General features: G+C 33.4%; 1 protein-coding gene across 1 annotated transcript in view; it reads left to right on the plus strand.

The window, feature by feature from the left end:
• Window positions 1-21,795, plus strand: part of LOC106882176 (sodium/calcium exchanger 1) — a 307,427-nt gene extending 285,632 nt beyond the window's left edge. The window contains exons 5-8 of the mRNA XM_089354024.1: window positions 661-852; window positions 4,799-4,978; window positions 12,988-13,109; window positions 16,303-21,795. Coding sequence (XP_089210150.1) covers window positions 661-852; window positions 4,799-4,978; window positions 12,988-13,109; window positions 16,303-16,410 — 602 coding nt within the window. The 3' untranslated portion in view covers window positions 16,411-21,795. The remainder of the gene's footprint in view (window positions 1-660; window positions 853-4,798; window positions 4,979-12,987; window positions 13,110-16,302) is intronic.
• The last annotated feature ends 5,239 nt before the right edge of the window (window positions 21,796-27,034 follow it).

A 27,034-nucleotide genomic window follows, 5' to 3' on the forward strand; every position in this document is an offset into this window, starting at 1 on the left:
ATTGCATGTATATGAACCCAAATTTAGATATTGCTTTTTTTCTTTTCGTTTTTTTTTTCTCTCTCTCTCTCTTCTCAAGAAATATTTCATTAGCTACAGTTAGTTTTTTCTTTCCTTGCCATTGTTGAGTGAAGAAGTATTCTTGTATGGCATTCTGATTTTTATTTCATTTATGAAGAATATCTTGGATTCTTATTGTTAACATATTTAAACAATGTATGCTATAGTTTTGGCCTACAGTAATCTTTAATGTTAAATATGACAAGAAGAAAAAAAAATCAATAAAAAGTGACAAAATTGCAATCCAAATAATATTATTATTAGATTTTATTTATTTCAGTGACATGAGCTACACTGAATGATTTTCACCTTATATGTATTGAACACTGATAAATTCTGTTGTCAGTTTTATCATTTGTTTGCTTTTTGTATTCTTTATTATTATTAGTAGTAGTAGTAGCAGCAGTATCAGTTCAGTTAGCAATTTACAAAATAATTACTGATTGTGTTGTTCCTTTCAGTAGAAAATCCTTTCTCTGCACCATCATACCATACGAAACAGAAGCTCAGCTCCATGCTGCTACTATTTATTTGTCTTGTTTATTATTTTTATTATCATTATTGTTGTTGTTGTTGTTATCGTTGTTGTTATTATTTTAGGCACAATGTCAACACTTTTCCGCAAAATCTCTCAAAGCAGCTTTGTTGAGGATACAATTGAGACGCTAAACTCAGCCAAAGTCAGTTTGATGCAAAACGAATCCGAGAAAGATAAACACTCTAGCGGAAAGGCTTCAATGCCTAAATCTCCTTCTACTTCTAATACTGCCCCCATGCATCAAAGAATGTCAGGTCAGAATATGCACCAGCCGCACTGATAACTGTCATCATTTAATCCCTTAGATTGTCTTCAGCAGTTCAGTATTCAGAGAGACACAAAACATAGCAAACATAAAATACTAGGTTCTAATCATGAAGTAGTGAGTTCAATTCCCGGACAAGGTTGTGTGTTGTGTTTTTGAGCAGGACACTTTATTTCATGTTGCTCCAGTTCACTCACCCATAGACATGAGTTGTGACGTCACTGGTGCCAAGCTGTATCAGCTTTCATCTTTCCCTTGGATAATATTGGTGGGATGGAGAGGAGAGGCTGGTATGCATAGGCAATTGCTGTTTTTCCATAAACAACCTTGCCCAGATTTGTGCCTTGGAGGGTAACTTTCTAGGTGCAATCCCATGGTCATTCATGACTAAAGGGGGTATTTACTTATTTTACCTTATCCCAACTGTAAGCTTTTGAGTCCTTAACCTTTTAGCACTCAGATTACTCTGCCTATCATGCATTATCTTGTACTTTTGAGATTTTGATGATGTGATTGTTTTATTCTTAGAATGACATTGTAGGGTAGGTGTTAGAGGATATCGTGTATTATGGTAATATATATATATATATATATATATATATATATATATATATATATATATATATATATATATATATATAATTAATCCAAAATGAAAACAAACACCAATGTTCTGTGTGATAGGCTCGAATATTGTTGAAGACTTCCTTAACATGAAACCAACAGTAGCCTTAATACACAAATAAAGCACTTATTCTCATATGTGCCTGCAATTTTTCATGTTGCTCATTTTCTTGTGCACATACTTTAGTATACATACGCATACACACATACATTCATTTCAATTGTCTATATAACAAGTCTGGTTTCTGGCAATTAATTTCCTTCTCCTTTCTATTTCTCTACTTCTAATTGATAAACTACATACACTGTTTATATTTATAGATATCACTTTAGCTTTCTATGTTTTGCATGAGCACTGATGCCATCTGATAACAAATTAGCCTGAGAGGGCATCCCACCCCACCATCCAAATCAGGGAAAGAGAAGAAAAAAAAACATGCCTTTTGTTGCCATCTCCAGGTCAAAATGGTTTGTGTGAGTTAGCGTGTATTCTTGTCGTCTGTTAACAACTATTTTGTAGATTAGTAGTAATTTACAAGCAAAGCAATGATATAATGTGTGATAATAATGGCAGATGTCTGCATTTATCCATCCATTTGCACATTGCCATAGAAACACATCTGGTTGATCCACATAGTCATTGATTATGATGGATATATGTATAGGTTGTGGTGGTGGTGATGGTGTTTTAACTCTAAATAATTCCTGAGTGAGCTGACCTATGATCACAAGTTTTTCAGCTACGTCCATCCGATAATTTTTATTTCTTTCTTTTTCTTTTGTTACAGTAATTCTATGACTGCTTTTACCAATGCATCCTTTAAAAAAATGCTAATGTGTGATATGAAAGCGACTGGGCTGCTATTTTTTGCAGGCCAAGCAACCACATAGAGGTTTCTTTCTTGGCATAGTGAACAGCCAAATAAACCTTAAAATGAGAGAATCTATCAAAAGAAAAGACTTAAAGGAAACTATTGTACAAAAAAAAATATTTAGGATCATGATAACTAGTGTTCCAGCAGCTACTTTTATGTATGCGAAGCACTATACTATCTAATGTGATGCCCCCCCCCCCCACACACACACATACATACACACTTTTTTCTTACATGCTAAGGTATGGTTGGAGGAAAATATGACTGTTGTTTCTAGTAGGTTGAACATTTGTGCAGATGCTCTCCCATTGGTTTGAAATGTGGAAAGTAATTTAAGACAGAATATAGAAGACATCACAAAACTTATGTGTTGTCTGATATATAAGATATAAAATTTCTATAATGTTTTCTCTTGGAATTAAGTTACTTATAATCTATGCCATTTATGGTTGTACATAATCATACAATTATCACATTGTTGTTCATACTGAGTCATTTTGGTTGGTTTGTAGATGTGTAAACTCTTCAATAGTTACCACACTTGTTGGATTGTGACAGAGTTAAGTAATGTTATTTAAGGTCACAGTAGGGTTTGTCTTCATTAAGATGTCAGATTGTATACCATATTTAGTTGATGGCATAACAAGTCTGCTAGTTTTTAAATATGACCCAATTATCATTGCTTTGGGGTTCTTTATGATTGACTAACCTACGTTTATTACTGTTTTGTGCCAGTACCACATACAATGCACTCATGCCAGTGCCATGTACGATGCACTCATGCTGGTGTCAGGTAAAAAATACCCAGCATGCTCTGTAAAGGGTTGGCATTAAGAAGGGTATCAAGCCATAGAAATCATGCCAAAACAGACAGTTGAAGCCTAGACAGCTCTTTGGTGATTCCAGCTTCTGTCAGACCGTTCAACCTATGCCAGCTTGGAAAACGGACGTTAAACGATAATGATGATGACTTCATGCTCCGGTTCAGATCAATAACCAGTTGAGTGATCTTTTGGTGATGAGAGGCATCTGTTGAATGGTCAGTCCCACTGATACTTTTGTGGGCAGATAACAACTGATTGTATACCAAGTGGTACTTGTTTTGTTGACCCTTGGCAAGATGAAAACATACTTAAACCCAACATGATTCAAACTCAGAACATTGAAAGATGTAACTAATTAACACAGGGTATATTCTCCAACATCCTGACAACTCTGCCATCTATCACGCTTAGAAATGAAACTTTCCACAGACTATTATGATTCTTGTAGATTGCAACAAATGACATTATGGGAAAAAGAATGAAATAACCAAACTGTTCTAGATCTTTGTAATATTATGTTTTAGCAAAGCTAGGTATAAGAAAAGAATGTTGTAAAAATGCTTTTACATTGATGAAGACAGTATTTGGGAACAGTAAAAGGGCAAGATAGAAGAATTGTTTGCATGCTGGGCAAAATGCTGAGTCTTTGTGTTCTGAGTTCAAATTCAACCAAAGTTGACTTTGCTTTTCATCATTTCAGAGTCAATAAAATAAGTACCACTTGAGTCCTGGGGTTGATGTAATTGACTGAGCTTCTCCAAACTTGCTGGCCTTGTACCAAAATTTGAAACCAATATTTGAGAACAGAATAATATGGAAGCCTGTATTGTTTCAGTCGTCTTCACTATCATTAAGAGTTCAATATTCTGTTTTTCCATATATCTATCTTAAAAATGAATATTGATGCCAAGTATTCTGAAATGAGTGACCAGCTAAACTACAGTGTCATGCAAACTATTTCGTACAGCATTGAAAATAATTCAATTGCCATATCTCTATATAAAAAAAAAAAGCCAAAACAAAACGAAAAGTATTCTTTTCACTATTCTTACCTTTTGAGAATTATCCAAAATCTTATTGAATTAATCAATCAAGTCAGTTAATGTGAAGCACAGCATGATAGCTGACAATTCTTTAGAAAATGGTCTGAAGCTTTTGTTATGTTTTGTGAAAGCTATTAGTTCTTGTTTGAATTCTTCCAGCATATATTATTCTAGAGGAATTTGCTCCATATACACCAAACACTGATATTCAAATAACTATTCAAAATATCCTTATAAAATGAATATATAATTTTCAATTATATACTTCATAAGATTTCTTTTTTTAAATAGTTTCTCTAAATAAATGTTTTGGTTATAAGTAAAAACAACTAGTATATTTTTTTTTAAAAACTTGTTTTCCTTAGTAATTGTATTTACTCAAAAATTTCTATTCACATTAGGTGAAAATTATCAGTAGCTGTTGGTTATTAGACCAAAAATTTTCAAATGCTTTTTTCATACATGGCATCACATTTTCCTGGAACGAGCAGCCTTGCACTATTATTTCATGTTAAAACTTGAGCTAAACGATATTGGTGTGTCAATATATGCCATGTGTTCTATTCTAGGTACCATATCTCATTTTTTTCGAAAAATATCTCAAACCAGCTCTGATGATAGGTTAAGTACAGCACTGGACACTTTTCCATCATCAAGTTATATGCATGCAGATAAAGAGAAAGAGAAACAGCCAATTCACCAGTCAAGTGATAGCAACTTTTCTTTAGCAACTTTTCACCATGCATCAGGTCAGTTTAAGGTCAAGTTCTAGGAAATCTAGGATTTGCCATTGTTTTGCACAACGAAAACCTACAAACCAAACCAATTCTAGTAGAAACTAGTTTCACAACTTATCTCCTGGTTAGTTTTTCTCCCTTGATGTATTCTCTGACATAGAAAATACTCCATCCTCCTTTAGTAGATGAGTCTCTAGACTTCATTATCTCCTTTGATATAGATTATTTTTTTTACCTTGACACACTCTCAGTCATTGAACACAGAATAATGATAATAAAAAAAGACTCTTTTATTTCAGGATTATACATTCTTCTGCCCTTTATCACATAAATTTGCATATGCTCAATCATGCCCATACAGATGTGCACATATTTTTGGAGTATCTGTTATTAATTTTGTCTGTCATCACTTAGTGAACAATAAAATTAGCAGCAGTTAATCCACTGAGGATAATTCTAATTGCAATATTCTTTTGTTTTTTAGCTTTATTTATCTATTTATATTGTGTTGGTCTGGATGAAGTAGCCAACCCACTGGACTTCACAGGCACTCTGAAATCTGTGAAACCAATGTGGTTAATGTTCCTATTACAAAACAAAACTTGTATTTTGCTATGAGATTTTTTATGAACTTTCTCTTTTGTCTATGCATGTGTACATAGAGGGAGTTGTTTAATAGTATCTATTGATGCAAGAATTCCTCAGTAGACATTAAACCTATTCTGTAATATGAGCTTCTGTTTGTGTGTGTGTGTGCTTAACTTGTCATTTCCTTCTCATTCTTTCTTTCATACTCTTACAGTTACATTACATTTTTCACATAGTCAAGGGGCTGAAACACAAAATTATTTTGGGGTTTCCTTTCTCAGAGCTAGAGAATACTTCAATCCTGAACATCTGGTGACACCCATATAAGGCACAAATATGCCAAAGCCCTCACCTTAAAGTGCTGTTCATACAGCTGTGAAGAATGAGAGATAAATTACCTCACCCAGCCCATTACAAAAAGAATGTTTTTGCAGATCCACAATCAACAATTTACTACTGTTGTTGAGTTCCATGTCAGTACTGATCAAACAAACCTATAATAGCAGCATCATCAGCCCATTTTTGCTATCTCTACATTCTTTGTTCTGTTTTAAATCCTGGTAAATAAATTATCATTATTAAAGTGGAGAGCTGGCAGAATTGTTAGCACACTGGACAAAATGCTTGCAGCATTTCGCACATTACTACATTCTGAGTTCAAATTCCACCGAGGTTGATTGTGCCTTTCATCCATTTGGGGTCGATAAATTAAGTACCAACGAAACACTGAGGTTGATGTAATCAACTAGCCTCTTCCCACTAAATTTCAGGTCTTGTGCTTTTAGTAGAAAGGATCATTATTATTGTTATTATGAGGACAGCAAGCTGGCAGAATTGTTAACATGCCGAGCAAAATGCTTTGCGATATTTCATCCGTCTTCACATTCTGAGTTCAAATTCTGCTGAGGTCAACTTTGTCTTTCATCCTTTTGGGATCAATAAAATAGGTACCAGTTGAGTGATGGGAGTGATTTTATTTCACAAATCTTTGAAAGCATGAAAGTAGGTGATTTGTTGACAGGAGTGACAACAGCAATACTCCTCATAGGGAGTGACTTTTGTAGAGTGCAAACATAAACACAGTCTTTTTCCATTTTCTTGTACAGCTCTTTTTACTATTTGATAAATGAGATACACAACAAGCATATATTTATTTTTATGAACATGGGTATTCTGAAAACATGATGCTATTCCTGGTGAAAATATTTGGAATGGGAGTGTATACATCTTAAACATTTGAGCATTTCTGCACACAAATCCATGTACAATACAACCTTTGTGTTATTTGCCATAGCAATTCTCATCGGGGAAAATGATGAAAGAGTAGACTTATTATGAAAAGTGTTTCAATTGTTACCATCTCTTATTTACAAGCACACTGCCTCTGAAGCTACCCTGATTTGCTGCAAATTAAAAGAGTGTTGACTGGTATTTTCAATGTTGGAAGAAGCTTACTCATTGGCTCATAATAAATTCATTTATGTCCTAAGGAGGAAAAATATGGCTTAATGAATTTAAACTTCTTTTTTTTTTAACTATCTGTTTATAATTTCTCTAACTCTGCTACAAACATGACATGAACAGCAGTTTGTTGTTTAATCCAAGGTGAGCCTTGATGGAGCTGCTCTATTGCAAAAAGCACTTTTGCCATGACCATCTTGTCATTTGGTATATCATACTGCATTATCTAATGTGTCCTTTCTTATTGAAACACTAGAATTTGATTGGAAGAAAATTTCATATTCGTTAATGAACCTGCTAGAAATAATAGGTCAAGTGACTGCTTAGTGACTCTCATATTGGCTCATGAAACAGTGATATACTTTCATTAAATTGTGTTACAGTGGCTTCAGTTTGTTGCTTTATCTGAAGCCCATGAAGGTAGAGCTACAATTTAAAACACAATGAATGAGTGTATGGCTTTTATCTGTCTTTAATCTTTGATTTGCTTCAGTCATCCAAGTAGAGCACTGCTTTAAACAGTTTAGTCAAACAAATTGACCTTTAGTACCTATGTTTTGAAAGTCTGGTACTCACTTTACTGAACCACTAAATTATCAAACAAACCAATATCAGTTGTCAAACCATGCAGAGACAGACACAAACAAGCATACACTTGCATGCATACATACATACATGCATACGTACATACATACATGCATACGTACATACATACATACAAGTTTATAACAATAATTATTGGGGTACTGGGATATGTAACACACTGCCTAAATACCAATCTTGAAAAATTAGGCTTCTCAAAGCCAGAAAGGAGACAGCTTATTCAAAGACTACAGTTCCAAGTCATCACTGGAACTGTAAAATTCTGTAAACCTTTTGAGAAGTTTAACATTTAAGTATATATGAGCATTTCTAGACATGCAACTACATGCATGAGCATACATACACAAAGCAAAACAAACAAATCTGCTCATATACATACATACTCACACAAAAAATACCCTGTTGTTGATGTTGAAATTCCAATGAAGGAGCCTTGGATCTAGGCTAGAAACCAGCTCTTTCTCTTTTGGCAAGAAATCTTGAAATAAAAATGAATAATCACAAACACACACACACACACACACAAGAAGTAAGGATAAGCATGAGTTTATATTATAGTTCCTATGCATATTTCACCAGTATGGTTGTTTGGGGCCCTCAGGTAAGTGTTCTGATTTAGATGCTCAATTACAATGGATCATCAAAGAACATTTTATTGCATTAAGTTACAGATAACTATATACACATGCACACACACACACACACACATACATGTACATGTGCATATGATAGACTACCACACGCAGTGGGATTGAACCTGAATCATGTGTTTGCAAAGCAAGCTTCTCAATAATCACACAGCTATGTCTGTGTCTACATATCCCTAAACTTATTCATTTATTCAATCATAGATTCTGTGTGATCTTTACATATGGCTTCATTGTCTACTCATTACCAGTACAAATGTACGTGTTCTATTAAATAGTTTTCCATTTTTTTTTTCTTTTTCTTTCTTGCACCAACAGTTCGCTTCTGTTTCTCCTTGATAATATACTCCAGGTTGCCTTTCTTTTTGGCTAATTTTTTTGAAAACATTTTGCCTTTTTCTATTTATTTATGTGTAATTTAAATTTTTTTTCATCAAGTGGCCTTACCAGTGCTTTGCACTGATCAACAGTGTCCCAGCTTCCTGTACCTCTTTACTCACTGATTGTTTTTTATGTAGAGTAGATTTTTCACTATTATTATTATTATTATTATTATTATTATTATTATTTTTACTATTATTATTATCATTATTATTATTATTATCATCATTATCATTATTATTATTTTTATTATTATTATCATTATTATTATTATCATTATTATTATTGTGGCCTGATTCAGTCTAAGATGATCGATAAATGTGTTTTTAATTTCTGCAGCACTAATGCAACTTCAAGGTTATACATGTAGACAAAACAAAGAACAAAAAATGAAAAAGAAGAAAGTAAGCACAAAGAAGAGACATATTTTTCGTCTAGCATTTGTCTGTATGTCTTAAAAGACAGTAAAAATTAGTGAGTATATATGTTGCTCTGCTGGTATTAGTAGGCAAACAACTTAGTGGATTTTCCTTTCAGTTTATTTCTTGTTGTTCTTCGTCTTCTGCTTCTTATTAATATTATTGTTGTGGTTATTATTATTATTATTATTATTATTATTATTATTATTATTAGTGAAGGCAGTGAGCTGGCAGAATTGTTAGCATGCTAGGCAAAATGCTTAGTGGTATTTCGCCCATCACTACGTTTTGAGTTCAAATTCCGCTGTGGTCGACTTTGCCTTTCATCTTTTCGGGGTTGACAAATTAAGTACCAATGAAACACTGGTTCGATATAATCAACTAGTCCCTCCCGCCAAATTTCAGGCCTTGTACCTATAGTAGAAACGATTATTATTATTGTTATTATTATTATTGTTATTATTATTATTATTATTATTATTATTATTATTATTTTATAAAAATATCTGAATGTATTCCGTTAAAGAATATTTCATTATTACAGTTAAATCTGTTATAATTCTAGCCTGCTCTTCTCTTCTCATGAGACTGTTCTTAACTAATCTTACTAATGCTTACTTTCAAGCACCCTTTGCAGAGCATTTTTATGCAACAAAACTAAGGTACAATGAAAATCCTGCTAGCATGGATTGTAGATGGCTCAGCAGTGATTTGTGTAAACTTATAGGATCATAAAACTATTTCCTCTCTGCTATTTACCATTTAATTGTCTAGTAGGAGTGGTGCTTTATTTTTGTTTTATTTCTTTCAGTTATGTTAAATGTAGCCTGTAATATCGGCCTTTACACAGCACAATGAAAATTTCTTAAGTGCTATAGCTTATTCAATATTAGTCAATAATCAATCCTAGCGTCCTGTTGATATAGTTAACAGATTCTGTAATCCATTCAGTCATAGCAACTTCATAGATGATGTGATTTTAGTATTAATATATCAACATTAATCACAGCAGCAAAGTGGCAGAATTGGTAGCATCCTTGACAAAATGCTTAGCAGCATTTAGGCTGTCTTTATGTTCTGAGTTCAAATGCTGCCCAGGTCGACTTCGTCTTCCATACTTTGGGAGTTGATAAAATAAGTACTAGTTGAGTACTGGGGTCGATGTAATCGACTTACCCCCACTCCTTCCCCAAAACTGCTGGCCTTGTACCAAAATTTGAAACCAATATATCAACATTAATCAGTTTTGTAGTGCTGTCTCTGCTTAATATTGTAAATTGTTGAACAAACAAGGTAGCCTTTCTTTGCAGTTTCTTGACTTGCTGGAAATAATGGCTGATTTTTTTTTTTTTTTTTTTTTTTGTTGATTGAAACTATCGTTTTAAAAAGGAATGATACATTAGATAAGATAGCTCAGGACACACACTGATTGGAAAAAAAGAAAGAAATGAATAAAACAGGATGGTCCTAGTTTAAGTGCCTTTTACCATGTCTTTTAAAGCAAGGTTGTTGTTGCGTTTTTGTTGCCCTAGGTGATCCATGAGCAAAGAGCAGATCTTTAACACAGGTAATTGGCTAAATGCCAAAGTGTGACCCACAGATCTTTTGTTCTGTTCAAGATATACCTGTACATAACTGTTGTTGTTTGCCTACACTTATTTTGGTGATGTGTATTGTAACACATTGTCTGGGGTTATTGAACATATTAAGGATGCAGCCATTTTTGTGTACCAGTGTATTTTATGTTTCTGTGTACCAAATGGGAGAGATAATGTTTTTAGAACATTCTAGTACTGTTCTTATGTATTGTAGATGTGTTTGTTGGGTAGATTTTTTCTTTTTACATCTAAGGTTTTTACATGTGAAGGTTTGAGTTTGTTTTGAGAGGAAACAGTTCTTCACACATATTCAATTGGTCTTTCATTTTCAATCAGTTATTTCATGTGAAATTATAAAATCACTGCATTCACTTTCTCTGGAAAGAATAACAGTTTTAAGAAATTTCATGATTGTTTCTTTTAGTTCTTCAGTATTGAACTTTCATCATGAAAGTGAGGACTAATGTATAAGGTTATGTTTCATTTTTTTTTTTTTTTTTTTTTTTTTTGCAGCTTTATATTCCTACAAAGTTATTAGAATTATTTGAAGCAACATCCTTTTGAAAAAAAAAAAAAAATCAAAACCTCATCGTATATGTGTGTTTTTATGTTTACAACAATCTCTGGGTTAATATCTATGATTAAGAGTTTCTACCATTATGTTTGGTGTCTAAAGCACATATTTCTTTCAAACTTTTAATTTTTTTTAAAGAATTTTGATAAAATAATTTTGGAAATACTAAGTTATTAAATGTTGTCCTTCCTTTCTTTTATAAATTTAAAGATTTTCCTTATGAGGATGGAAAGAAAGTTCTGATTTAAAACATCTAAAATAAGAGCAGAAAATATAAAAAAAGCCCCCAAGTTTTAAAACTGTTATATTCTTTAAAATATTCACCAAAAGAATATAAATAACATAGCTGTCTTTTTTTAAGAATGTGGCTTTTATTTATTTGTTTATTCTATTATATTTGTTATATGAGCATCAGAGAGGATTGGTAGCACCCATGTCCATTTTACAGAATCTCCAAAACTGCTTGCAACTGAGGGAACACTACAAAAGGTATCGAAGGATCAGATAGTGGAATATTAAGTTGAGAAACAAATTGTGTACCATTTCAACGAGTACACAAATTCTAATTTTCTTTGCAATGAAATTTGAAGAAAGATAAGTTTAAAAGTATGCAATAAATCAAGAGTAGGCAACCTTTCTTGAGACAGGCTGCATGACACATAACCCATAATCAGGAAAGTTGCACAATTATGCATATGTATATCATTTTTCTCATGAAGTGAAGCATGTCATTCAGCAAGTCCTTCAGACCACAGTTTGCTCATGGCTGTAATAAGTTTTCCCATTAGGATTATTAAGATTATTAAGGAACTTGGGTTTACTATGATATGACAAGATGTTATTTGATATTATATGTGTTTTTAAGCAATAGATTCTTTCAAATATGCAGCAAAATGGCATCAGCATGCTAGAGTTACCATATGTATTAATGAAGTTTTTATACATCCCTAATATAATTGAGATTGTTGGGTAAATGGGGGGTTTTTTTAAAGTTTTTTTTTTCCCCTTTTTTAAAAAAATATAATAATAAATTACAAGATTTTCAGATTCAAATCTTAACTTTCTAATTATCTGAATAAACACCTTAAAGCTATAAAGGAATGGACTAATACAATAGAAGAATGGTGAGTGAATGTCAAATATGGTTTACTTTTGCATCACTTGAGGTTTTAGCACACCTGTGAACACATATATGACAGTGCATTACATAGTTTTGTTATTATATATCATACGCTGATTTACTTCTTGGCTTTGATTGCTAAAATATTGTTGATTGCTATGCGAATATTTAAACAGCTTTACGAAGTATGTTTTATTCATTCTTCAAACTGTTCTCACTCTACTGGTTTCTCTCTCTCTCTCTCTCTCTCTCTCTCTCTCTCTCTCTCTCTCCCTTTCTCTATGTATATATATATATTATAAGTTTCTATTCCTGTTTCTTTCAGTTGATTTGTCTTTTTAAAGTGTCACTAAATTGTTGATAAAGATGTTTAATAAATGGCTTAGTCATTTAACAGTTTACCTTGGCACAAAATATATTGAATTTCTTTATTAACGTTTTATGAAATAAATGTAACATTTCTAATTTAACCAGAAATCATTTGCTTGATTTTTCCTATGGACTAATTTTGTAAATATAATTCTCTGAATTTGATTTCTGTTTTCCTCTCTCTCTCTCTCATCATTCCTGTCATCCTCAAAAGGCTTCTTTTTTTTCAATTTGTTTTGTTCTTTTTTCTGTCTCCTTTAGGTAGTAGTTCTGAAAATGTACAGCAGGAGGAAGATGATCCTGTGTTGGTGGAACTTGGTAAACCGAGACGTGGTGAAAATATCAAGATTACAGTTCACATAACTGAGAGCACAGAATTCAAGGTCAGTGTCTTTGATTGATGGAAACATCCACAGAACATTGATTCTTTTGCTTTTTTTTTTTTACTGAATAAAACAAAGAAAAGCAAAAGACAATTATGTACATTTATGGAGGTAGTGTTGGTAGAGTGTTGAGATCAGCCCTCACCATTTTTCTCCCCATCTCTTCCTAGATGTTCCTGTACTTCAGGTTCCACCCACTGGATCAATTTATCATCTTCCATACTTGTCACATGTCCATACCAGTGTAATTTCTTCTAATATCTAGTTTCTTTGTCTGCTTGTTTGTATTCCATCATTTATGTATATAACATTATACATCAAGTGGAGCATCTTTACCCCATATCTTTTTCCATCTTTCACACTTCCTGCACATTCAGTGCTCATATTCTGCTACTATGCTACATTTCACTTCATAAACATGCCTCATACAATATAGTTGGCCAGTGCTGTGATAGTCCATTTTACAATGTATTTGAAAGATGTGCTATGGTTAAAAAGTCTTTGCTTGCACTTATTGTCAACCGTATCTCCATAGCTGGTTATTGTGAAATGGTTGAGGTAACTTCAGCTTCATGAATTTATCTCTTGAATTCCATATTTTGTATACCCAAGCATACATCTCTCACCCACCTCTATCTGCTCTTTTATTTAGATAGTGTATTTAGAACTACTTTATCCACTGTACATTTTCTTTTTTTGTTTTTAAAACAACAGGACATAATTTAAGGGAGATTTAGCTGCTATGTTCAGCAAGCTGAACAACAGCATAATCTCCCTTATTGGTTCATTTCTATTTGGTTAAATAATTTTTGAAATGACATGGTCCTAAGTATTATTTTCACTTACACTACACAATGTCAGGTTCAACTTGCACTTACACTGTAAAAGGCTAAATTTGATGATGTTTTATGTCTCCTGGTAAACAGTCATTGGAGAGCAAAAAGATTAAAGTTGTTACTGAGAGAAAATGTTAGCTAACATGGAGGCCGGAAGCTATCTGAATACTGGAAAAGAGTAACATGCAACATGAGGATTCACACCTCATATCAAAATGTCAACATCATGGCTGCTGCTCAGTGCTCTGTAATCACTGTAAAGGCTGTAAGACATGACATGGATAACTGCAAAGGAGACTATAAAGTCCTGGCCAGCAGGACACAACAGTCATTCTGACCGCATCTGCATACCACACTTGAGTTCATCTTCACATCTTTGAGCAAGGCCTTAAGCTCAATTCAGACAGCTATGTGAAACTGTTGGTGACTGTGGTAAATTCTTGGCTAGTAAGGGTTCCTATGGGAAGGCCATATGTGCGGCAGCAAGTTTTGGCTCCTTGCCATACCTCCAGAAAAATGACAGAAGTGGTTGTCAAAATGTCTATGAATTCACCTGCCCTAATTTCTGACCTCTCTCCCAATTATAATCCCATGGATTACTATGGGATGCAGTTGAGAAAGACACCAACTGCTCTGCCTGCAACACCAAGGCCAAGCTGGTTGATCAATATCAAGGAACTGTTCGAAAAGGACACAGTGGGGAACACATGCACCAGGTTCCAGATCCATTTTGATTCCATGATGGAAGCTGAGAATGGCTACTTTTAGTAAATTGATATCTCCCAGCCATAATCTAGTTGGTGCTTTTTTTTGTTTTTTTAAATACTTTTATTTTTTGATGGGATATTAAGTTTTCTTTTCCTTTAACGCAAACTGTCAAATTTAGCCCAAACACTGTATTTTCAGTTGTAGTCATTGAAGTGCAAAGGAACACTGAATTAAAAGCAATTTAAAGCTGGAACAGAGTTTTATCTTTACCTCTATAAGATGATTTCAACTTAGCAAAATTATTGACTTGTTTTTTATGACTCTCAACAATATAATATTTATCATCAATTATCAATTATCATATATAAAGTGGAAGGAACAGTTTTATGTTTCAATGACTTACTTTCTTAGATAAAATACTAATTCGCAGAATTTCTAGAAATTTATAAGTATTTTTTTTTTTTAGTTTTCCATAATGAGATTGGGAACAGTTCTTTAAAATTTAATACCAATGTTTTGACTGTTTCACATTAGTCTCATAACTTGTTGGGTCTTTGGTTCATGAGATTCTATCAAAGACTTTCTCCTAATACTGGGTATGTAGGTTAATACAAATTGATCAGTTTTGTTCTTCCCAAAGTTATTTCCCTAGGTGTTAAACTCAGTACTTAATGCTAACTGTGAAGGTATATGGCTTAGTGGGTAGGGTATTTGGCTGACAATCATTTTGCCATGAGTTTGATTTCCGGCAGCACATTGTGTCCTTGAGCAAGACACTTTATTTCACATTGCACCAGTTCACTCAGCTGGCATAAGTGAGTTATACTTGTATTTCAAAGGGCCAGCCTTGTTACATCCTTTGTCACACTGAATCTCCCTGAGAATTATGTTAAGGGTACATGTGTCTCTGAAGTGCTCAGCCACTGACATGTTAATTTCACTAGCAGGCCGTTCTGTTGACCAGATCAGTTGGAACCGTCATCATTACAACTGACAAAGTGCCACTGCATGCTAACTAGCCACTTGTCAGTTTTACTATGCTATCATAATTGCTGACTTTATTGGTTTTATACCTAGTTTTCATGCTTGTGCATGTTGGGACAATTCACTCTAAAACAGTGTCCAACCACTTATCTGTTGTGTTCCTTTGTGAAGTTCAGCATTTTGAGATCAGATTTCACCACTCCTACCCATATCTTCTGCTTCCATTTTTGTAATTCCATGTAGATCTTCTGGCACTCCTTCACGAAACTGTCATCAGCTGTATGCATCACTTGCCCTTATCACTGCAGTTGTGCCTCTAGCACACTTTTTCTTCTTAAACCCAGTTTTTCTCTTGGCGAATCTGTTCTTTGTCATCCATACACACTGACATTACACTATATTACTCTGCAATGTTATTGCTTATAATGGTGAGTTGTTCTGAACATAGTGTTTATTTTCAACTTAGTGAACTTGACCATTAAAAAAGACACATAGTGCAGTGTTAGGTTGAAAACTGCCAGTATTTTGTCTGTTTATCTGAGAACCTAACAAACACACCCAGCTATTCCCTCTAATGTCCCTCACCTAACCAAGATTAATTGTGAGGATGAAATATTTACCTGCTGCCATTTGGAATCAAATCACGTTTCCTTTTATATTTTCAGAGTGTGGTTGACAAGTTATTAAAGAAAGCTAACTTATCTCTTGTAGTTAGCACTTCTTCCTGGAGAGAACAGTTCATTGAGGCCATAACAGTCAACGCAGGTCAGTAAACTACTGCACTATGTGTATAAATATATGTATATATAGTGGTGAGTGTATGCAAGTTGTATGTAAATGATCGACTTTCTTAGTTATTAAAAAGAAACTTTATAATCATCTGATATTGAAAAATTGTTTATCTTTTCTGTGTATTACACATTGGAGATTTGAGTGTGCTGCAATTATGTGTTATTGTGTTGCGATTTAGCTTATATCTTGATCTAGTACTATGCCAAATATCTTGCTTTAGACTGGATAAATGCAATAAATTTATATTAATCATAAATGATGCTATAAGTATCGTAGATTTTGTGAACTTGCCATGAAACTTTTACTATGTTTGGTAAGACCAGTGACAGCTGTTATTGAATTTACTGTTGCTGAAAGAGAAAAATGCATTATTAATAGTACCATTATGCAATTCTAAGGGAGGCTTAAGTCTGGTTAATAAAAGCATAAAACTTTGAATTTTGTAATATGTATTATAAATAATAGAAAAAGTGGAGAAAATATCAGTGCATTTAGTGATTCATGTATTCATGCATGTAAGTGATTTTTTAAAAATTTGGTTTTTTAAGTAACAGGCTTCTAATGTAAAATAAAGGGTGCCATAATATGAAACAAAATGTTAGCAAATTGATTCCTCTTCTGTATATCTTGCTGACCTGAGATTTAGTACACCTCTGTATTATGGTACTCAGTAGCAGATGTTCTCTTCTGAACTAAATTAAACTATTTAGCTAAAAAAGAAGAAGAAAACTTATTGATTTTACTTTCCTTTTCCATTCATGTCTCTTTGATGTTAGTAACTTGCATAGGAATTAGGCTTATAAGATCCAAGTAAACAGCAACTTCTACTTATTCTTTCTTAAGCCATTGTTTTTAGGCTGCTATTACTGTTACCAGTCTGCAATTTAGTATTTCTGTGGTAAGCAGCATCTGTTAGAATTGTTCTCTGTTTTCTATTCTCTCTGATTAATTTTGTTTGGTTAAAATGAATGACTTAATTTTCCAATCAATTTTTAAGGTAGTTTCTTCTGCAGTTCACATAATGTAGTTTAAATGGTCACTTATGTTGTGACTTTGTATGTGTGTGTGTGTGTGTGTGTGTGTGTGTGTGTGTGTGTGTGTGTGTGTGTGTAATAGTTGATATTTACTAATTTTACTATATTCATGCATACACAATAAAAAAAAAAAAATATATATGTATCATCTATGTAACATATATGTGTGTGTGTGATGCAATCTAACATTTATTAGATATATATTTATATATTATTTTTTTATTCAGCTCCATGCAGCTTAGATCTTCTTAGACTCATTCACCAAATCTCTTGGCCTGATGAGTTCAGTTCAATGAACAAGCCTATGTAACTTTAAGTTGCATTGAGCTTCCTGCTCCATGTGCCTATATATACAGGGTGTCTGTAAAGTCCATGTGCAATTTAATTCTATCATGCTACAAGTATTTTAATTTGCACATTGATTTTATAGCAACTCTGTACGTATGTATGTGTATATATATATATATATATATCAAAATAAGCAACAGGATATCAAGTAGTAATGCAGTACAACTGTTTCAAGTAGTTCCATTTAATTGAACAATGCAATCATTATGCATACAGTGACGCTCTTGTAATCCCAAGGTGCAACCTCATGTGTTAGCTATGTCACGTTTCTGTAGAAGACATCATGCATGTGATTAGCAGCTGTCTTAAAATGTCATCATGGTACTACCTCCTTATGCGGCACAATATTGTTGCTAAAACAATTTACAATGCCATCTGCAAAAAAGATTGTCCTGAAATAAACTTAGAAAAAATCCCTCTGTTATGGAATACATTCATAAACACCAACTCAAGGAATACTGATGGAATATTCCCATCAAAACTTCTGTCAAATGTAAACATAACAGGCCGGATGTTGTTGTTTGGGACAGAGGGGCAAAGGTATGTACCATCATAGAGGTCAGCTGCTCTGCAGATATAAATATCTCTTTGAAAATCAAAAACAAAATATTTATGGACAGCTGCTTCAAAACCTCCAGCCTCTATATCTAGACTATGAATTCATATTCATACCAATAATAATTGGAGAACTAGATTTTGTTTGTAAATACTTAAAGGAGAATCTAGATAAACTGGAATTTTCAGAAAGAGAAATCGACCGGCTAATTCATACATTACAAGTGCAATCTGTGAGTGGAACAGTAAAAATATGCAAGACTTTTCTCTGGCTCCAAATGTGAATTTGTCTGCGCTAACTACATCCCAAAGATGGAGCCTTGTATCTTTGTTGGAAACCTGCTGCCTCCTCAGTGGAAGATTTATAATAATTAAAAAATAGAAGATACATACACACACACACACACATACATACTGAGTGATTATAAAATCTATCTGCACGTTTTATATATATGTATATAGATGATATGATATGCATTCAATGTATGAATATAGACCAAAATGATAACTATTTTATTGTTATTCTCACTGTTATTGTTATTAATGAATGAGCTCCACTACAATGGAGTAAATTCTCAATGACTTAGTTTCCATTCTCAGCTGGGCTGGAAACATTTTATTTTATTCTTTTTCATCACTTTTGCCTTTTGGTTAAAGTATGATGAATGTCACAAATTTGTGTTCTACTCTTGAAAAATATCTCAGCAACTACTACATATGTGAAAAAATAATTATTATTTCAATGACAGAAATACAAGTTGAGATATACACCAAAATGCCACACAAATTTGAACTGAAATTCGTGCTTGTTGCTAAGATAAGTATAGCAACATTCTAGATGTTGATTCAAGCAATTATAGCTCCTCCTCTTACAAAACTGGCAGCTGAGATTCAAACTATTTCGTTATAAAGTCTGTTAAACATATGAAACATGCTGCCATTCTTATCAATATTGACAGTTTGAGTGTCAGTTGTTTTTAGAAGCCTATCTGATGACTATTAAAGTTTGACCAGTTTTCTGATGAAAACTCTCGCTGCATTTTTGCATCACAAAAAGGTGTTATCATTTCATCCAGAGACTCTCGCAAAACTCTTCTCCGTATTGGTTGTAAACCCTGTTTGAACATGTTTATGAATGATTTTGATATTATTTGCTATGCTGTCACACTGTTTTTAATGTACCATTTGTAAAATTTTTCTTCATTGTTACATTCTTCCTCTTCTTACTATTATCAAATCAAGCCTGGAAGTATAAGAGGGCAACTTCACCTTTCATCCTTCCAAGATTGATTTTTAAAAAAATGAGTACCAGTCAATTACTGTGGGTCAATATATTTCACTGTTCTCCTTCACCCTATGACCAGCATTGTGTCTAAATAAGAAAATAATAATAATAATAATAATAATAATATTATTATTATTATTGCTATTATTTCTCACCCTTCCCATTACTGTATTTTTCTTTTGTTTTTACATCATTTTAAAAGAATTTTATTTCTTTTCTTTTGTTTCTTATTTTGTTTTACTTTTTGTTTTGTATTTTTTGTTTCTTTTTATTTTTTATACTTTTCCTTTTTTTCATTTTAATTTTTGTTTCATATACATAAAATAAAAAAAAAATTTCTTTTTCTATTTAAAAAAAATTCTTTCAACAAAATTTAGTTTTCAAAATTGAAATAATTATAAACATTATATAATTTCGGCTTTTCCAATAGAATTTCTAAAGTAATTTTTTCTCTTTTTATTTTTATTATTGATTTTGTTCCTGTACCCAACCAATATTGTGACCTTTCAGTTTTGACCTCTTGCTTCACATTGTATGGTTGTGGCTGCTTACCTACCCTACCCATCTACCTGTTTGATTCCCCTATTCAATAGTGCTGCTGGCATTCATTAGCACATAATAACGATGGACTCTCCCATCAAAAATGACATATAAGTGCTTCTTTTTGCCAAATGACCTGCACAGATGATCTGTTTATAGTGATCAAATGTGTGTGCTCTACTCTCTCCACCATCAAATCGATGTTGCCTGAATAGGTGCATGGTGTACTACTTGTCAGGTGTCAAAGTAATCATAGAGCAACATGAAATGAAGTGTTTCGCTCAAGAATACAATGCACCACCCAGTCTAGGAATTGAAACCACAATCTTGCTATTGTGAGTGCAACATTTTAACCACTAGGCCAATAATAATGATGATGATAATAATAATGATAATTTTAATATCAATAATATTACCGTTAATGTTATCATTTTTGTCGTTGTCATTATTATTATTATTATTGGCCTAGTGGTTAGGGTGTTGCACTTATGATTGCAACATTGTGGTTTCAATTCTTAGACCAGGTGGTGTATTGTATTCTTGAGCAAAACACTTCATCTCTCATTGCTCTGGAGATCACTTCAACACCTGACGCTTGGTACACCGTGCACCTGTCTGGGCAATGTCAATTTGATGGAGGGAGTGAGCTATGTACAGCACATGCATTTGATCACAGTAAACAAATCATTTGTGCAGGTCATTCAGCAAAAGCTGAACACTCATACATTGGAGAGTCCATCATCATCATTATTATTATTAAGAAGAGAATACAGATATAGTGTAACTCATTCCGTGGAGAACTCTGGTGACTACTTGTGAACGATGGTATTTCTCTCTCTTTCACAGTTGCCTCATTTCTCTTGTGAAATGCATATAAATAAATAAATTAATTAATTAATTAATAATAGGCAAATAAAACTTATAAATCCATCCATTAAAGCCAGCTAGCCAGATGGAAGCAATGAAGAAAAGATTATTTTTCATAATGAAAAACCTTTTTGCTGTGACAACAAAATTCAGCCTAAGATTTTGATTTGTCTCCCTTCTTTGATTCTCAAAAGTGTATTTCTCCCACCAAACTCCATATTATTGTTCCCTGCCATGCCTGTTGCTAGATATTTCCCCCTTCTGTTTTTTGTTTTGTTATGCTTGTTTACAGTGAAGCTTCATTGTATTTCATCCAGTATCTCATTGTTTTGGCTGTTGGTGTTTTTTTTTGCTCTTTGCTTAGTTGTGCAGTTTCTGCTTCTTACAACTGTAGCAGTCAGCCTTATTTACAGTCAAATTTCGTTTCCTGTCAGTTTATGCAAGGCACAAAACAAAAACCTATCAAATTAACTACTAAAACAGAAATCACGAGAGTAGTGTAGATATGTGTACTTTATATATGCATATGTATCTATGTATATAATGTTGCTTATGTGCGTTATGGCTTACATGCATAAAATTTAAAGTGCCATGATATATGTTTGTTATAAAGCATGCAGAGTTCATTATGTGCTTTTGTAACTATGTTTAAATCCTTACTATAGTTGTACACAGGTAGCTCTGTCATCATTATCATCATCATCATCATCGTTTAACGTCCGCTTTCCATGCTAGCATGGGTTGGACGATTTGACTGAGGACTGGTGAACCAGATGGCTACACCAGGCTCCAATCTGATTTGGCAGAGTTTCTACAGCTGGATGCCCTTCCTAACGCCAACCACTCCAAGAGTGTAGTGGGTGCTTTTATGTGCCACCGGCACGAAGGCCAGTCAGGAGGTATTTGCAATGGCCACGCTCAAAATGGTGCATTTTACGTGCCACCTGCACAGGAGCCAGTCCAGCGGTGCTGGCAACGAACTTGCTCGAATGTCTTTTCACATGCCAGGAAGGCGACGTTGGTAACGATCACGCTCAAATGGTGCTATTTATGTGCCACCGGCACGGAAACCAGACAGCTGGTGCTCTGGCAACGATCAAGCTCGGACGGTGTTCTTAGTGATCTACTGGTACAGGTGGGATATTAGTGATCTTTAGTGGGCATGAAGCTCAAGTCCTACCTGTTGTGACCTCTCGTTTACTCTTTCTCCTCTTTTATTTCCATCCACCCCCACCTATCTCTCTCTCTCTCTCCGTCTGATTTCGACAATGTGTGTTCCAATGGTTTGATCAATGGAACATCCTTCTCTGAATTAAGGTACCAGTGGCTAAGTACCCTTAACATAACACTCAAGGAGAATTAGCATGACTATGTGACAAGGCTGGGCCTGAGAATTACAAGGACAGTTTCCTTTGATATGCTTCCAAACAGTTCCTCTCTACCTTGGGACGACTCAAGGCTATGGTGCAAGATACTTTTCCAAGATACCATGTACTTGGCCAATTCTTTATTCTTTCTTTCTTTTTTAGTTTTTCATTGGTTGTTTTGCAAATCAAAAGTTTTCTTGTCTGTCTATCTCCCCCTCTCCTCCTTGTCATCTTTTCTCTTTTGTTCCTATCAGTTCCCTCACCCTTTCCCTCTTTCACTAATATTTCTTATTTTCATTGCTAAATCTCCCCCCCCCCCCCATACACATACACGTGTTTTCTATTTTTGGTGCCCCTTGAAATTATTTCCCTCTATTTGCATTAAGATCCCTTATTGTCCAGGCTTTTGTCAGTGGGTTCATGTGACCATAACTGTGTATGTATTGCAGGAATGCAGTATGCATGTATGTGTTTGTGTATATGCACATATATATGTATATATATATATATATATATATATATATATATATATATATGTACCTATGGTTTAATATTGATGATGTTACTTTTTGTATATGTTAATAATGCAAACCTCTTTCTCTCTTTCTTTCTCTCTCTCTCTTTCCCATTTTTTTTTTTATTGTATGCATTGCTTCTTGCTGGAGTCTTTGGAAGACATTTTAAACTGAAAGCAGAAAAAAACTTGAGTTTTCTGTTTTTGTTTTTCAGAAGGTAAGAAAACAAACAAAGAAAAAAAAAAATGCTACCACCAAATATCTTTTCTCATTTTCTATTAGCAATGGTTATTTCTTCACTTACCTTCTTACATCACTTTCTTTTTTTTTTTATCCTTTCGTTCCTTTCTTTCAAACACTTCTTTTTTTAATCTAATTTGAAAGGCTCCTTTTTAGTACTCACTAGCTCACTCACTCTTTACTCAATCTTTCTCATCTGCTTGCTAGTCAAACTTACTCTTTACTGCTTGTCTGCTAAATAGCATTATTCTACCTCCTTTCTCTTTACTATTTTTCTCTTTTCCAAATCTTTAAACTTTAGTCTTCTGTTTTATTTCCTCCTCATTTTTTTTTTCTCTTGAAAGCCCTTTTGCATAAAATATCAAAAAAAAACAAAACAATAGCACTTGAACTTTTGCTTCACTAATTATTATATATAAAACAAGTAGAAAGATAAATTTTATTCAACGCATAAATACTGAACAGTATAGATATAAAGGATAAAATCCTTTTTTCTTAAGAGCAGAAAAATTTGTCGGCAGCCAGCCATGAGAATATATTAAGTAAAAATATATATGTATAAAGGGACAGCTGATTCATGTACTAGAAATATCCCATACCCTGTTTTATATTGGTGCTTAATGCTAAAACTGGCAAAGAAGGAAAAGAGAAGGATCAGTTTGTATAGTATATTTAGTTTCCACTTGATTTGTCTAGTAGTTCAAAGACTTAGTTCATGATCATAAGGTTATGGGTTCAATTCCTAGGTTAGGCAAGATAATTGAGCAAGATAATTCATTTCATGTTGCTTCAATCAACTCAGCCAAAAATGAACACTAGCCAAGTGCTTGATGCTCATGCAGCCCTCTTTCCATCCATCTGAGATATCCTGTATGCTCTGTTGAGTCGAGAGTGGAGGAACCAAGAGGGTTTCAGTGTCTACTCTCAACTATGTAGGAATCTAAAAAAAAATAATTAACAAGAATAGTCTATAAATTACCTTTTACAATTTGAAAAATTTAGAAAAATGCAAAAAATAAGGCTAAATTAGCAGAATTTATTGGAGAACATGGACAAAGAAATAGCTTTGTTATAAACAGCAGAACACTTCCACATGGGCTTCATTGTTTGCAAAGAAGTCAATTGCTGGATCTCAACTTTGATAGATACTATAAATTGTGGAAGTAGTAAAGATGATTTTTGAACACTCTGTATATGCTTCCAAGTCATCCTCAATTTCTGAATGACTGCCAAAGGAGTAGAGTTGCTTTTATCTTCTCTATCTCTCTAGGAGTTATGAAAGTGGTATTATATTTAAACTGATTATATTCCCACCTCTCCTGAATAGATTAAAAAAACAAACCCATATGTAACAATATATATTGGTTGTGTGTATAACACTGTAAGATTAAAATGGTATATTACTGCATCCAGTTATGTTGTATCCCTGAATGATGCACATAACTCTGTTTGCTCCAGTTTGCTTGGCAGACAAAAGTGCTTGTTCCACTCCTACTTAAGTGTGTAGGAGGAATTGCATGTATAGGAATAAGAACATCCAGGTGTAAAAACATTTGCTTCACCAACAATAATATTAATAACTAAAAACAAGCCATCACCACATACTACTTTGGAAAATGGATATAAGACAGTAAATAAATAAATAAAAACTTGTGTACTTTACATAATACACATAACACACCAAACTTCAGATGCATGCTGATACTGCAGAATGAGAGAAAATATTCGATATGATCTGATATCTTTCTGTCAGTTCATACTTAGTGCCAAGAACTATATTCTTTATTATTTGAATGGCCACTTTTCTATGCCTGCATGGGTTGGACAACATTTGTGAAGGCAGATTTTTCAATGGCTGGATGCCTTTCCTATCACCAACCCCCATCTATTTCCAAGTTAGCTAATATTTCCCCATGGCTGAACATGTTTTCACAGATGCTTGGAAGCAAAGGACACAGTTTGTATGTGAGTAACACTTGTTTGCAACGATCATACACACACACATATATGTATATATCTATAATGGGCTCCTTTTGGTTAGTTTCCATCTTACAATGCTTTGGTAGGCCAGGGATTATAGAAGACATCTGCACAAGGTGCAACACAGTGGGACTAAACCTAGAGCCAACTGGTCAGGAAGTAAGCTTATTAACCACACGGCTACACTTGCACCCATATATTCTAGTTAGCAGTTTGCTGTTTCCAACCACTGGGATCATGAGTAATCATCATTGAACAGTAAAGTTAATTTCTCACAAGCAGGTGAATCTAGAACTTTGAGACAGTTCAGTCCATGAAAAAAAAACTTCCTTTTTGGGGTTTTTTGTTTTTTATCCTATCTGGGCTGTAATGAACTGGTTCTTATGGATCTCTCTTTGAGACATAAACATCTAACAAGACTAAGATTCACAAATGGACACATCAGGCAGAGAAACTAATAGCCTAAAAATACATCTTTGTATACTGCAAATAAATACTGAAATCAGATTGTAACATACCATGATTGATGATAATGAGACTTTTATTCATAGACACTGAAGGTATTGCATACAAATACATCATCATCAATATTTAACATCCATTTTCTATGCTGGCATGTGTTGGACATTTCGGCAGTATCTGGCAAGCCTTAGAGCTGTGTCAAGATTCTGTGTCAACTTTGGCATCATTTCTATGACTAGATGCTCTTTCAAGCACCAACCACTTTTCAGAGTGCATTGAGTGTTTCTTCACACCACCAGGTTAAAGCACTCACATTTTAATACACATAAACTCAATAGTATTATATGTGATGTCAGAAGAATAATAGAATTAAATCTGATGTATCTTAGCTTATGACACATCATTTAGTATGCACATACTGATGATATCTTATCCAATAAAATTAAGCTAGGAGTACAACATAAACAAAATGCAATTGAGTGTGTGTTACTGTATGTAAATGTACTTCAATATATCTGTGTCATGCCTAACAAACAGGGTCTTTGACTTATACAGCCTTTAACATAATTTGATTTTGATGAAGTGAGATAACAATAATTTCAAATTCAAGAATAGATATGACAGCAACAGAAATCTTGCCAAGCTTAAAGTGCAATATTTTAACATGGTAATAAAATTGATATTTTCAGTCTGGTGTCTTTCAAGAAAGTTTGTCACACAACACCAGAATTCCTTGGAACTACTTTTACACTTAATTAGCTCTCCAAACAGAATCCAGTAGTATAATAGCATCTTGTTGATTGGAAGAATAGTTCAATTAACAGAAAATGAAATATAAATTCAAAATTTCTGTTCAAATTTTGTTCCTTTTCTCCCATTTTAGCATATTGAGTTTTGATTTTATTAAAGTAAATTAATGATATTCTATTAGTCTTGCTTGCTGTAATAGCTTTAGACTTTTTAGATGCTTATATAGTTTGCTAGCTAGCTCGCAGATGTAGACTTTTTGTTGCAGTGATGTCTGATTGCATTCATATATATATATATATATATATATATATATATATATATATATAGGGTCTATATACTTATATATGTAAATGATAATGTGTGTGTGTGTATACACACACACACATATATATAATTTTGTAAGTATAATAATATCTAACTATGAGTTGAATGAGAGTATACTTAACTCACATTGAAGGTCTATGTTTAAATTTATTTCAGTTCTGATTTAAGATATGTTGAGGATATATATGTGTGTGTGTGTATGTATGTGTATGTATGTATATATGTATATATATATATATATATATATATATATATATATATATATATATATACACACACACACATATATATACATACATATATGTATGTATATCAATTTTATATTGTTCAATGGATAT

Source organism: Octopus bimaculoides, chromosome 6, assembly GCF_046866305.1.
Source record: "Octopus bimaculoides isolate indiv1 chromosome 6, ASM4686630v1, whole genome shotgun sequence".
Classification (NCBI taxonomy): domain Eukaryota; kingdom Metazoa; phylum Mollusca; class Cephalopoda; order Octopoda; family Octopodidae; genus Octopus; species Octopus bimaculoides.